This window comes from Scleropages formosus, chromosome 4, assembly GCF_900964775.1.
Source record: "Scleropages formosus chromosome 4, fSclFor1.1, whole genome shotgun sequence".
In the NCBI taxonomy this organism is placed as follows: domain Eukaryota; kingdom Metazoa; phylum Chordata; class Actinopteri; order Osteoglossiformes; family Osteoglossidae; genus Scleropages; species Scleropages formosus.
This window is the reverse complement of record NC_041809.1, coordinates 8,397,582-8,413,450: the sequence shown is the minus strand read 5'-3', so window position 1 is coordinate 8,413,450 and position 15,869 is coordinate 8,397,582. Positions and strand designations below refer to the sequence as shown.

Sequence of the window (15,869 nt, the reverse complement as noted above, 5' to 3'; positions counted from 1 at the left end):
AAACACTAAATTAATAATAATATCCTACCCAGCTCTCTAAATGACCAATTTCCCCCTGAAAATCTAAAGGTTTGACACCCCCCTCTCCTCTTTGCTGTAGTACCACTGGTCAAGGTACTTAATTTGAATACGGTGCTGTACAAATGGGTAAATCACTGTAGTTCATTACCCAGCACTGTAAGTGACCTTGGATAAGGATGTCAGCTAATAAAGCTGAGTAATAAATACTAATGATGAGGGAAATAGGTTTGTTCAAGAAAAAATAATGATAAAAGATGGAATTTACAGATTAGAGGACAAGGTCAAGGCTATAGGAAGGGCTCACCCAAAACAATCATAGGACTATTGAAAATTAAGGCTAACATAAATGGCATATTCTTGATTATTTCAAAATGAGCAAATGTTCTAAGATACATGACCTAATAGTTTTTATATCAGAACTAAGCTCCTATAATTATGCACTGACAGTAATCGTTATTATTGTAAGTTCAAAATTGGGTGGAAATATACATTAGGAATTGATATTCCATAAAAGGAATGCTAAATAACCAAATTACTTATATATGTAAAATTGTGCAGAAGAATAAATATGTTTTCAAAGAATCATAAAAATACTTCTGTAATTACATGTTTTTGTCGCATGAACTTGTTTATTCGCATCCAATCTCAAATCATAAGTCTGTGAAGGCGGATTTGGAATATGAGACACATGATGTCCAGATGCAGCCAAATTAAATCTAGGCCACAGTTTTGAAAAAAAAAAAGATTTAGGTCACTAAAACATTTTGTTTTGTTTTCCAGAGGCTACAGCAGTTACTGCTATAATACCTCAGAACTATTTGCGGGGTTGGAGGATGAAAATAGATGCAATATAAACTCATAGCTGTGGGTTTGCAATCTTTTTCCAGGTTTTATATTTAGAGGCTATCATGAGATGATTCTTGGTAATTCCTAACATGAATCCTGTCGCAACTATCCACAATAATAATAATATTATTATTTTAAAAACTAAATAAATAATAATAACGCAATGGTCAATTTATGGGATTATATACAGAATATTAAGGCCACAAATTCATTATTTTCTACTTTAAAAAATGCTGTTACAAAAAGTGAGTTATCTAAATATTGTATATCTTTACATGCATTAAATGTAAGCATTAAATATCCACTTTGTTCCACCTGTTATCAAAACAATACCATAAGCAAAAAAACCCTTACATTATTAATTAGCTATACCTGTTTGCAGCACACATGCACATGCTATAAATAAAAATTCATTCTGTATGAGTATATATATATATATATACACACACTTGGATATATACACTCAAACTGTTTTTACACATTCTTCCAGATCCAAAACCCTTCACCCACACCCCACCATTACACCCACCACAGGAAACCACTTTCACTCCAATGTTTACAACCATTCACTGCTGATGTGTCAGTGTTTAAAAAAAAAATACTAGTGTCTGAGGGCCTCTGATGGCCTCTGACATACTGACTGGCAATATATTTTGCCCTTGATCTACTTATCCTTCTGAGACTCCGGATGACACACACTTTTAAGTGTATCTTCCAAACTATACACGCTACAAACCTCATAAAAAACATTCCATGCTTCTAAATTATACCATATTTTGAGGCCAGGGGAGCTGAACAGCTTCCTAGAAATTAGAAATATATCCAAAAAAATGTATGTACATGTATACTATGTGCACTGTGTGTAGTACTGTAATATACTATATGCTAGTATGTAGTATTAAATGACATCTGCTGGTTTTTGCCATCATTTCTTTTACTAAAACCAAGTGGCTCTGCAATAATGAGTTTACGCTGGGTGGCAAGGGAAATGAGTGCGAAAGTGTTCAAACCTCGTGCTGTGGGAGTGGGGGGAGAGCGTGGACACCGTGGTATTTAGATCAGCCATTTGGGATCAGCTTCCGAGTGGGTGGCTGAGACAGACGGCCCCAGTCAGCGTGTGCCAACACCCTGCCGCCCTGCCACCCTCGCTGCCTGTTATTTCACTGTTTGTCCCAGAGAACTCGTCTGAGCATAAAAACATCTCACTCATGTCTGGAAAACTTCCCCTTGGATATGTTTTCCGTGGCCAGGACAGAGTCCGGATTCGGTGTCCTAGTCACTGCATCACATGCAAAAAAAAAAAACAAAAAAAAACTGCGCTTGTTGCTCATACACATATCCGCATGACATCGAGCCACCCGTTTTTGTCCACTGTAGCGTACACATTTTTTAATGTATCATAAACAGTACTGCGCTGAGTTGTAATGTACCTTTTAACAGATACAATATTCTTTTAAATCATTTATTTGGGACGACATCCTAGAAACTAACTAACTAACTAACTAACTAACCAACCAACCAATCACCTAACGACCAACCGACTATCTATCTATCTATCTATCTATCTATCTATCTATCTATCTGTCTGTCTGTTTGTTTGTTTGTTTGCTGGATCTCAGGGAGATTGTTCCTGGAAACAATTAGTTTAACCCTCATTTCTAGAAACGACACCGGTTCCAAAAGTTAAACCCAAGAGGCCGGTCACGGTTATTTGAACAGTGTCATGAGATAACAGCAACATCTGACTCGGGGAAGTAGAATAAATAAACATTACACATTTATTTATATATAAATATAAATATCGAGATTACGGAGGCAAAATGCTCCCAGTGCTCTTGTAGACGTTGCGGCCCGAGCAAAGAACCAATTCACCTTTTCATATGAGGTCATCCAAGTGAAATTTCAAGGCAGATATTATCCAGTACAAAGTGGCTTGTATAACAGGGTACTGGGCTTTACCGATAGCAAAAGGTCAAGTGAGGAAATTTATTATTCCAAGTCTGACCTCAGAATAGAGCGAACCATGGAGCGTGCCAAAATCCCACTGTAAAAGTAATAATACCACGTACTCGGGCACGGAAAAAAAATAGAGGAATGCATCATCATATTTTGAAGAAAATCACTTTACGGGTCATGCGAGCATTTTAATGTGGGAAATCCAGTTCCAGTGAATCGATTATTTCGGCCACCACAATCGCTGATGACATTTTATGTAGATTTATTAGTGTCTAGTGTAGCGTTGTCCTTTAAGGTTATTATGATTATTTCCGTTTTATTCCGTTTCATGCAAAGCTCAACTTTATTACTTGATATATTAAGAGGGAAACAACGTTTGGACTAAATCAGTGTTAACTTCCTATGTTTTATCCAGAGCATGTCTCCTATAACAACCTCACTTCTCTTTTCGTTTATTTTAATGTATTTCTATGGGTTAAAATGTGTCATCTGCACGCTGACGGACTCACGGAGTGACACGCGATTAGCAGGGGGTGCAATATCAATATATTGCTGGTCTACTTTGTTCTTTACTTTATGTGGAATAAATCCCTGAAGGAGACAAGAAGATTCAAGAGGCAAGAGTGTCTGCTATGCTGATGGAAAACTGGGGAAGTGTCAGGTAGAGGAAAGCCGAGACCTGTTACGATATAAAACTGATGTCCCAATTTTCAGGTCTCTTGTTATGTTATATAATCCACAATGACGCAGTAATATAAACGGAACACAGATATATATTTAGGAAAGAATTAAAAACAAACAAACAAAAAAAGCACCAGGGACGTGGAAGGCCAGTCAAAAAGCCCCCCATCGCAGCACTTTCGGAAATAAGAAAAATGTCAGATGGACCCATTTCTAGTCAAATAACTTCAGGGACAAATACTAACCCTTGTGTGTTTGCTTCCTGTTGAGGATGAAGCTCAGGAGTGTCATTGCTAAGAAACCTGAACCTAAATAAATGTGATCAAGTCCGCAGTTTCATGTTGAAATGCGCACACACAAATAAATACACACACACATTTTCAGAACCGCTTGTCCCATACGGGGTCACGGGGAACCGGAGCCTACCCGGCAACACAGGGCGTAAGGCCGGAGGGGGAGGGGACACACCCAGGACGGGATGCCAGTCCGTCGCAAGGCACCCCAAGCAGGACTCGAACCCCAGACCCACCGGAGAGGAGGACTGTGGTCCAACCCACTGCGCCACCGCACCCCCCAAATAAATACATTTGTAATATATCAAATTACCCAAAATATAATTATATTATAATATACAAAATATTATATATTTATGTACACTAAAATACAAAATACTATATCTATATATATATTGTTTCTTTTTTTTTTTTTAACCAAAGCTCAGTCAGGCCTAACAGGATTTATTATTAGATTTAAGTCACACTATTAAACCTTATACTATTGTAACCTGTAGAAGGGGAAAGAAGGAAAGTAAAATATAGATACTTCCACTTCACATGTGAAGATGCTGTCATTTGGTGAGAGAGCCGCTCTCACGCTACGACAAGACGCGCTGTTATTAGCATTTTGCGTTTATTCTTTCCATGATTCGAGAGCTGCGCTGTTTTGTGTTTGCAGCTGGTTGCCTTGGCACCGGTTGTCAAGGAGATTCCCCCCCCCCCCCACTCTGAACACTTCCAAGGGATTGAAGATTTCATTAAGTGACTCAGACACTTGCGTCAATGCGCCCTTCTGTGAGACAATGGCGCAGCGCGGAGAAGGTCATGCGGAAGAGCTCCTTCAGGTGGGGTTTACAGAGTGTCGCCCTGAGATCATCCTGCGCCCAACGCGCGACACCACAAGAGCAACAACAACAGGCGCCTCCATCAGTATCTCTACTGAAACCATCGGGAAACGTGTGGGAGTCTGTCGCCGCTCACCGTGTGGCCTCGCTTGTCTGCTTACTGCCAAAGATCCATATCCAGTTAGCTGGATATGGATCTATACACACATACAGAGTATATCTCAAATGAAATATTTTGTAGGTATAGAAATAAGCATGTTATAATTAATAATCATAATATAATTAGATCCTTCTTGTTTCCATCCAAGTATTCCGCTTTAAAAGCCATATGAAACCTCCCCGTGGCCGCTTTTGTATCATTGATAACATTTATCATTGTTAAGCACATGCTACACACACACACACAAACATGGCTGTGTCAGTTTTCCAGTCTAGTTCACTGGAAATTCACATATATGTGGAGAACAAGGCTGTGCTCATAAAGTATATATACTGCCATCTAGTGGTTGCAATATAAACAACAATAACACTTGTGGTCAAAGCCACAAATAAATAAATAAATAAATAACAAATAAATAAATTTTTATACATACTGCATATATGTTACAAAATGGGAAGAGCATCATTATTTTTAGTACATTTAGTCATTTAAGTGACACTTTTCCCTAAAGCAACTTACAATGTGAAGCTACTTTACAGTTATTTACCCATTTACACATCTGGGTAATTTCACTGGAGCAATTTATTAGAGCTGGAGGTGGGATCCAAACCTGCGCCCTTTGGGTCCAAAGGCAGCAGTTATAGCTGCAATGCAACAACTTAATTAGATTTATTACCTCTTAGATTATTACTTTTCTCACGCACAGATAAAAGTGCATGTGGGGAAAAAAAATCATGTTAATATTCATAGTATTTGCCGCTTTGAACACGATGCTCTCTTTGTTTTGTGGTTCTGATTTCTTGCTGGATGAATAATCTGAACACACATCACAGTCGCTTTCTCCTGCTGCGCCTGCCCTGGACACGTCTGCGTTCGCTACGGCTGTGGAAGGACTTTGTCTGGTTCCCGTAAGATCGGCCTTCATAAACAACTGACAGAAAAGAAAAAAAAAAGAAAGCGGGATGTTGAAATGGGGTGTGCGGTGGTGCAGGGGGTTTGACCGGGTCCTGATCTGGTGGGTCTGGGGTTCGAGTCCCGCTTGGGGTGCCTTGCGATGGACTGGCGTCCCGTCCTGGGTGTGTCCCCTCCCCCTCCAGCCTTACGCCCTGTGCTGCTGGGTTAGGCTCCAGCTCCCTGTGACCCTGCATGGGACAAGTGGTTTCAGATGGTGTGTGTGATATTAAAACCATAAAGCAATAGACAGCTGATTTGGATTTATTCATTTAACTGACACTTTTCTCCAAAGCAATTTACAATGTTAAAGTAACAATTATTTACCCATTTAGACAGCTGTGGAATTTTACTGGAACAAATCAAGGTAAGTACCCTGCTCAAGGGTAATACAGCTGCAGATGAGATTCAAACCTGCAACCTTGGGGTCCAAAGACAGTAGCGCTAACTGCTACACTACCCGCTGCCCTTGAGTTGAAATAACGGCCAAGGTTTTATGGGAGAGACACTGGCGTTCTTGTCACAAGAACTGAATAACAGAGTAAACACTGTACAGACCGCACCCTGTACAGTAGGACAGGTCTTGTGGATCCTGAGAGTCCAGAGATGGATTTCAGTCACCTTTGACATCTTTCCTCCACCACTTTTTAACACTTTCAAAACCAAAAATCCAGCATTTTGCCATGCAGGACATAGATCATATACAATTTATGAAAGGAAAGCGTCAAAATGTGTCACCGGTGAAAAGTGGCAAAAAACGGCAATAAAAACTGTCTCCACAGCAACAGGTGTTTTACACCTTTGACATTAAATCCACCATTTTAGACTATTTTACGGAAGAATAAGCCCATATTGCAGAAAATCTTACTGTGAGGTGTATCGATTTTTTCACCATTTTCCATAACTGAGCTCTTAGGCTTCAAGCCTGATTAAATAGCAAGCAAGCTTTTTTTTTTTTTTTTTTTTTTTAAGACAAACACATGAAAGTCACTGGAGACACATCTTCATTATGGCTGGATGATCAGCACTATGGCCTATAGCGCAAGTCCTCTGAAATACTGATTATAATAACACTATAAGAACATAAGAACAGCTTTGTCAAATTGCTGTGTTTTCATATAATAATAATAATTTTATGTTATATCTTATAGCTGAGATGTGACTTGTTGATACTTCACTCTGAAATCTTCACTTCTCAGCAGTTTTGTTGACAGACCAATGATTGTCTTTTTTGCCCATGGGACACATGACCTGTATCTGCTTTTATATTTATTTATTTTATTTTTTTTTCCTTTTCATTTTGACTGTTTGCATTTCTGAGAGTTGTGATAGAAGTAAAGGGAAATATGCAGCAAACCTGTCATGGGCTGTCAAACAAAGTCTTGAGTGTTTATGTTGCAGTGAGATCATCATCTGCTCATTAAGATAACAGGGGGATGTAATACAAGGATTCTGAAATATAAGACTGCAAACAGGTGTATGTAGCAAAGTAACAAACAACAATGATTTTTCCTTAACAAATAATGGAAATGTTATGACTATGGACTGAGGTGACATGAACAAATGAAGAGTGTGGCAATCTGTTATCTCACATTTTTACTATGGACACAAAATAGTACATTGTGCGGTCAAATTTTTAGGACAGAAAACAGACCTAGCGTACCTGTAAGAGTCAGAAAATAAACTTTTTTCAAAGTGTAAATGTAAGTGACTGCTGTATATGTCCTGGTGGCTCTTTTTCCTTTATTATATTTGACATTAAGGGTGTACTGTCACTTTAAGTGCATTTTCTCTCTCATTTAGTGGGTGTTAATGGCATCAAATTATCGTTATTATTATTATATCACTGTTGCAATTTCTTCAAAATTGTATTTTATAATCATACAGTACAACAATACAACATTTTTAGAATAAAAATATTAAAATCACTTAAATGACAATTTTGTCATTAGTCATTTTCGATTTTGAGTTAAAATGCCTCCCTAGTGACATGTCGCGGGTAGTTTTTAATAGCAGGATATGGTTATAATTAGGAATGACATATCTGGTAAACGTCATATACGGCTGCACTCTACAGAGGGGGCCATCTGTGTTAATAATCTTGTGGATTTTGGCTTCTGACCCCCGTGATGTTCAACATGGACCCTCAGAGCAGAGACTGTGTTGGATGTATGAAGTCAGAGCTGCTGCAGAGTTCATGTAATGTCAGCAGTTCACCACTTGGTGGCAGTACAACCTGGGGAGAGAGCAGACAGGGGGCAGTGCTCTTAAAAATTCAGTATGAAATAATCTCCTTTTTTAACTGCAAATGGACCTGAAACTCTCCTTCTCACTTGGAGGCACTTTTATTAAACTAGTTTAATAGTTTGAAGTACATATTATAATATTATTTCCTCTCTGATCTTTATTTTTTGATTGTATGTTTTGTAAGAGTTTGAGGCTATTTGCATAACTGAAGCTTCTGTGTTCATCTTTCATGAAGTCTGAGAGCAGAAATATTTGAATGCTTGCTGTTTCAGCCCCTTTATAGATTTCTGTTAAAACGGTGATATGAAGACGTGCTTTTAACTCAAACCATCCAGCATTCAATACCGAAACTTTCAAGTTATTCTAATTGTACTGTGTATAAACATTTAAAATAAAATAATTTTAAAAAATCACAAATGTTGTATGGTAAGAGATTGTGATTAAAACAATTTCACAACAACTGGAAAAATCTATGCAGAACCTCTCTTTCCAGACAGAATTTCAACAGCTTGAATTGTTTCACTCTTTGCAGGTGGTTAATTTCTCAATCTTGCCGCCTGTCTGTCAATCAAGGAGCAGTATGACTTTTACAATGACTGACAGTTTTATTACGGTTTAATATTTAACATTCTCCAAGTCATTCTCTATTAACTTTTAATAATACTGCACCGTCCCAAATTGAATAACATGTCAACAAACGGCGACGCGGAGCAGAGCGCGCTTCCGCGGCCTGCCCATCCCCCACGTTGGACGCCCAACAGCGGCCAGATGCACCGGTGCTCTTCGTAACGCCATCGCGCCGCGCCCTCTTCGCCGAGGCTGTTCCAAATCAGAGTCTAATCTGCGGCTCTCCTCCAACCTCGGGAAAAGGACAGAAAGAGAGGCATGCAATCAATACACAAAGGGCGGAGCCTCATCGTGGCGCTTCTTCGTCGAGGACCGGGTTGGCCTGGCGTGAATGAAGGAAGCACTTTGCGTTTAATGGTGCTCTGTGCTTTTAGGGCTGAAATAACGGGTCATCTAAGTGTTGGATTGCTTGTCACCGCGGACGGGAGCCGTCGCTCACGTTTGCCTTTTGACGGACAGCAAAATTACCGCAAGGCTCTTACGTCTCTTCAAACCAAGACGGATTCAGGATTCCCTTGTGCAAATAAGCAAGGCATTTATTCAGTTATCGTCATGCCCTATACTTGCCCAACGCTCTACTGACACCTTACAATACCTTTGTGATCATAGCTATGGACTTTCAGCACCGATCTATTTATCCTTGGCCCAGACTCGGCTGCAGGAAAACGTACCGCACATCACCGGTCAAAAGTCCGAGTGCGCTTGCAAGAAACTACTGTTTTCGTGTTGCGTTTGGTCAAACAGTTTGCTAAGAAATAACCCGACACCTTCCCAGTTCTTCTGCAGAAATCCTCACAGATGTTGGACTCCTACACGTTGTTGTACTTCCCCCTCCTCCGGCCACTTCCACTCATACGGGTATTACCCAGGCTGTCCAGATGTACTCAAACTTTTGACTGTGCCCCTCTGAAACCCCCATAAAAAAGGTTTTGCACATTAAGCGTCCGAGCAGTCGAGTACTAGTTAATATTATCTTCCATAACTACATTTTTAAGTTTCAAAATACAGATACTGATAGGAGGAACACGTCTTTATTTATGTCAGTTGCTATTGCGTGTTTCCAGGGAAACCAAGGCTATTCAACAGTATACTGCATGGCGGCGTTCACCGCTGCACAGCACATGCATTCGTATTTGTATGCAGCCCTAATTTCAATTCGTGAGTTAGAGACGAGAGAATTTTGCGTTTTATTTCACAAGCAAAAGTACCACACCGGTACGTATGGAAAATACAATGCTGAAAGACCAACCGGTGATGCATCCACTATGTCAAAAAATGAAATCTTTTTTCAAAAATCTTTGTTAAAATGTAGGAGGAGGCAGGTTGTGGCGTTCAGCCGGATGGGTTTCACGCGAAGGCCTCGCTGAATAAATGTATGAGACAGGAATACGGGGGGTCGGCCTCTTATTTGGCAATACTGTCGAGAGAACATTTCCACCGACGGCTTACCGCGGTTCTGCACGGGTCCGGCAGCGCGGAGTCCAAGTGTGACTGGAAGTTTCCATCGGCTGCACCGGTGGGGGGTGCAGAGTGCGCACGTGGGTGGGCGTGTTGGATGCACACGGGTTGCTCTCCATGGTCCTGACTTCAGGTGCGCCGCAGCTCTTTTCGCAACATACCCGGGCTGTGCGGAGAGCAGCTGTACCGCAATGACAGCCATAATGACGATAATGACAATAATAAGAGCCCGTTCAGCTGTCATCACACAAATATGATTTTAAATACAAGGAAGGAAAAAAAAACAATGGCGTGGATTACGGGGGGAAAAAAAAATAAAAAGATTCTCAGCCCTATCGTACCATTTCCAGAGGGCCTGAAAACGGGGGTCCGCCGTATCACAAAATAAGTAAAACAAATTAAGGGCAAAGCAAAACCATCAATTTCCATCCAAATCCACTGCACAGGTGAGTGATCCAAAATAAAACAGCGTTTTGATTTCAGGTTAAAAAAAAAAAAAAGAGACAAATTTGGGATCGTTAACTCACATAAAAGGAAACAACATTCTTTTTCTTTTCAATACTAAACTGCCAGAGGTATAAACCGGTTCCTACGGTACAAGATCCATAAATCAATATCAGTCTCCTTTAATGGAGCAGCATCACTCGTTACTTTCAAGCAAACCGTAGAAGAAAAGGGAAACAAAGTGCGGAATAGGAAGAAGTTCCCACTTTCAAACAGTCATGAATCACAACTGTCTCTAGGAACATTTTCCTTATTTTTAATAATGGGTATTTTTGACGGAACCGCAGCGTCCAGACATCAAAGCCACGGACTACAAGAATTTATTGAATTATTTTACCGTGGCTTAAGACAACCTGGCTCTTTTCTCAGGGAATGAAAGACACTAAGTTCATTTTATCTAATAATGGGGAAACCACAATCAGATACCAATAATGCAATCCGAAAAGGCTCGGAGGCATTTTCATTTTTGCCATATTTATTTCTCTGAATCAATACTGAAATTATGGATGTGGGCCTCATGTATATTGCATCAAATCCCAGAATGCACAAAACACACACACGCATACACTGCAAAATAAATTTTACCTTGAAGCACACGGCATGATAAATATATATTGCCATGGAAAGAGTTGAAATAATATAATGAATAACAATCTTCCCACAAACCAATCGGTTTTTAAACTTACATTCTATCTCCGTGTTTGTTGTGGAAGAAGACAAAAAATATTTGCATATATGAAAGAATAAATTGCATTCCCGCAAAGAGAATATAGCCACGGAGTGTCAAATAACACAACATTTATAAAATTAAACATTTAGAGCACCATTTGCATAATGCTGAATGCTGACAACAAACGCAAATGCACATATACTCATGCATACATAATGTCTATCCACTGTAAATAATTCAAGCAAAAAAAAATGTCATCTTAAGCTTTTGAAAAAAAAAAAAGCTACATTAAATGCCCACTAAAATATGTAATGCTAGCAATTAACCTGAAGAGCTGCCCTTTCAGAACGACAGCTAAATTATTGATTAGTCTCGTACTTGGGTGACTAAAGATATAGAGCGAAACCCCCAGGTTCAAACCCTTTCAGCAAACAAGTCCTTAACAGTCATAAAAGAAAAAAAAAAAAAAAAAAACATAACATTAAAGTGGCATGAATCCTGAACTTTATTATGTTTAATAATTTATTATTTAGTTAATTAGCACTCAATTTAATTGAGTCTGAAAACACTTTGTCTTAGACTATAAGACCATTTGATGAGTTTAATCATCTCATGAAGGAAACGATTCCATTAAGTTCCATTAGTGTATTGCATGTGAGAAATAATGTTTTACTTTCAACTGTTTTTGCAAAATATTATTTCATGTTGGCTGTAGTATTAGCATAAAGAAATATGTGGTTCATAGAGGAAAAAAAACATATATACATCCACACCTACCATGACCCTTACCAGGAAAAATGGAAAGAAACTGACTCTCACACACACACACACACACACAAAATCTCCTCTTCCCCAGAAGCAAACGCTAAAAATAAACAGGAGCTCGTCAAAAAAAAAAAAAAAAAAGATTGGTAATAATGCAGCAGCCGGTGGTTGAAGTCCCTATCAGACAAACAGTTCGGCACCACGGGCGATGCTCTGGGTGAGATTTCATCTCAGGCCCCTTAGTGGTCTCTGCTCACATTTTTCACCATCATTTTTGTCCTCTGGTCTACCCAGGTGGGATGAACTCACCTTTTATCTATTTATATTATTTTTGTGCAGCGCGGCTGCCATTGCTGACGATGGAGCAGTCGGGAGATACAACGCTGCAGGGGTAGGAAGTGGGTGACCTCAGAACATGCTGGGAGACCCCAGTGTAGAGGGATCTGGACTAGAGGGATCCATTATAGAGGGATATGAACTCGGGGGTCCAGTGTAGAGGGATCCTGACTGGAGGGATCCAGTATAGAGGGATCTGGACTGGATAGATCCAGTATAGAGGGATCTTGACTAGAGGGATCCATTATAGAGGGATATGAACTCGGGGATTCAGTGTAGAGGGATCCTGACTGGAGGGATCTGGACTGGGGGATCCGGTGTAGAGGGATCTTGACTGGAGGGATCCATTGTAGAAGGGATTGCTGGGTGGCACGGTAGCACAGCGAGTAGCGGTGCTGTCTCATAGGACCTGGGTTGTATGAGAGAATGTGGGTGTGATCCCCACTCAGTTTGTGTGGAGCTTGCATGTTCTCCCCGTGTCTGTGTGGGTTCCTTCTACAATCCAAAGACATGCTGTTGAGGTTCCCCCATAGTGTCTGAGTGACACAGAGAAAGTGTGTTTCACTGATGTATGGATGAGCGTATCTAGCAGCGTAAATCACCTTGGCGAATAAGGTGTGTGGGCTGGTAACGCTACATAGTATCCATTGTAAGTTGCTTTGGACAAAAATGTCTGCTAAGTGAATAAATGTAATGTAAATGTAAATCTGGACTGGGGCATCCACTGTAGAAGGGATCTGGACTGGGGGGATCCAGTGTAAAGGGATCTCGACTGGAGGAATCTGGACTGGGGCTCCGTTGTAGAGGGATGTAGACTGGGGGGATCCCGTGTAGATGGAATCTGTGCAGGGTGCCCCACTGTAGAAGGATCTGGACTGGATTGATGCAGTGTGGAGGGATTTCAACTGGAGGGATCCAGTGCAGAGATATCTGGAGCAGAAGATCCCACTGTAGAGGGAAACTGAACAGGGGCCCCACTACTTTCCAACCAGCTCACAATGCCAACCGTCCACTATTGCCCATAGGGGAGAAGAGCAGAAACAGATATCTGGTGAGGACTTAAAATACTGTCATGTATAATGAGGCTGCAGGAAACACCAGTCTTTTCCAAAGACCGTTCGAAAGAACGGCTTTCTTATTAATGTCTCACTATTTTACACTCTGTTCTAGACCTGTATGTGATGAAAGGGGCTGCATATTCATGATTTAAGTTTATGTATGAGATTGAAGCTCTGTGGCAGACTAGCCTAATATATAAATGATAAAAAAGGAAAAAGGAAACTTTGGTGAATGAGGTTTTTTTTTTTTGTATTTTTGAAATTCATACATCCAGTGAAGCAGTGAACCACGGGAATCAAGACAGCGATTTAAGGCACGGGATGTTGGGTCTTTCATCTCGCTCAAAATAACCTAGCAACCTGGCGGAAAAGCTGCATCCCTGCAGAGCGCTTAGATCCAATTCCTCGTGCGATACAGTGTGTTTGATTGAATTGTTTTGCTGTCCGGACTGCCAGTTTAAATTAGATGTCTTTATTGAGAAATGATAGTTTTCAAGGAGGGGGGTACTCTGCTTTAAGGACATTTGAGTTTGAGGACATGAGGGCCTTTAAGGACCTGAATTAAAGAGGATTATATGCTCCTTATATATAGGAGCATTATTGCATTATAACTATTCCTGCATAAATTTACTGTGGTGTCCTAAAATGGAAGGACTGGGTGTTCCACTGGAACCGAAACTGGGATTTCTGGTGCAGTAAGAGTCAGTGAGGCAGGCGCAGAATTAACTATGAGATCAGTTTCATATCCAGGTAAAACAAAATCCAGATTTGAACACCACCTTCTGCTGTAGTACCCTTGATCAAGGTACTTACCCTAAATTGGTACCATAAAAATTACCCAACTGTATAAAAAGGGTAAATCACTGTATCTCGGAGTAAAAACCTAACATTTCAAATGAAGTTGGAGAAAAGCAACAGCAAAACTAATAAAGTAAATCAATTACCTTTGTCACTTTGAACAGTGCCCCTGTGTTCTGTACCTATTACTGCCATAAGGTTTCATAAGCTATTAGCGCTCATATTTTGCAACTGGAAAACAAATTAATTTTTGTTTACTACTGTTGTAGTCTAAAGTTTATGCACCAATTTTTTTTCTTAATTATGTCATGACATACGCACTTCTGATGTTTATAAAAAAAAAAAAAAAAAAAAGAAAAAAAACAAACTTGTTTTTCAAGATTCCTTTTTCAAACGCGAGAAATATTCCGAAAGTCTCCAGATAAAACCTGGAACATGAAGGAGTCGACGAGCTTTTGAAGCTTCGCTTTCTGAAAAAGTTCTGCATATCTGATTAAAAGAGGCAGCTTGACTGAATTTATTTATTCAATCCTCTTTGATCGTCAACAAACTCTTTATTTAGGAAAAACAAAGAATCCGCCTTTCTGTTCACTACGCCATTGACGGATTACGGTATGTTGCTGCACCAGTGTTCTTTTTTCCCCCATCTAAATCTAATCTGCGGGGTTTATGAAATATTGATTACAAGAGTCATAGCTCTTATTCAGTGGAGTGACTCACACCAGCAATGAACTAAACCTGGGGATGCTCTATTTCAGGTGAACTGAGAGCACTCTCATGGTGTATAATACAAGTCATGTAGGAAATTCCTCAATTTTTCATATAGTTTTAGACAAGCAATTAGCCTCATTGCCTTGGATTTGGAGCTGTATACTATGAGGTTAGATAACTAAGCTAACATTCAAAAATCTCTAATCAGCAAATAAACTCTAAAATCAAACTAAAAAATATTTTGGAATTTTAGGTTCTGGATAAGCAAGGTTTGCAGAATCACCAAAAGCAGGTCTATTGTGTTAGCATATTTGTTAATTTAAAAAAAAAATAAAAAATCAATGGAATTGTAAGGACAGCACATCGCTACTTTGACAGCTTTTCCTCAAACATGTCCTGGGGGTCTAGGCCGTAGAACAAGGACTCCCCCTTGGCTGTAGCCCAGACCATGCGTTGCGTGGTGAATCTGGCTGCCCAGTCCCCGCTCGGAGCAATCGCGATGGCACCACCTCCACCTTGGACACGTTCTCCCATGTAGGCCAAGGAAACGTCGACCGCATCACGCGCCAGCTTTCCTACAAAACAAACATGCAAGTTAACTCATTAATAAATCATCTCAGCCACAGTGAGACAAACGCGGACATCTGTCTTCGAACCGCGGCCTACATATGGCATTCATTAGTGCCACATAGTCTAACTAATGACCGTAAATTAATATGCTTCATCTGCTTATGAAAACTAACTTGTCATAACTGAAATACATCTTCATGAAACAAAAGGCTTACTTCTCAAATTAAGCTACATATTAAAATACAATATGGAACAAATAAAGTATGGAACAGCAGTGATACAAACAAAATGGACAATTACAATGTGTGGGCTGTAACTGAAAACCTGTTAGGCATGACAATTATTTCTTTAGGTTTTCTCCAAAGCAACTTACAATGTTAGGCTTGTACT

The 15,869-nt window shown here is 39.9% G+C and overlaps 1 protein-coding gene across 1 annotated transcript in view; it reads right to left on the bottom strand.

The window, feature by feature from the left end:
- Window positions 1–14,743: 14,743 nt before the first annotated feature.
- LOC108932710 (isoaspartyl peptidase/L-asparaginase) overlaps window positions 14,744–15,869 on the bottom strand; it is a 35,409-nt gene continuing 34,283 nt past the window's right edge. The window contains exon 7 of the mRNA XM_018749274.2: window positions 14,744–15,484. Within this exon, the coding sequence (XP_018604790.2) occupies window positions 15,276–15,484 (209 nt within the window). The 3' untranslated portion in view covers window positions 14,744–15,275. The remainder of the gene's footprint in view (window positions 15,485–15,869) is intronic.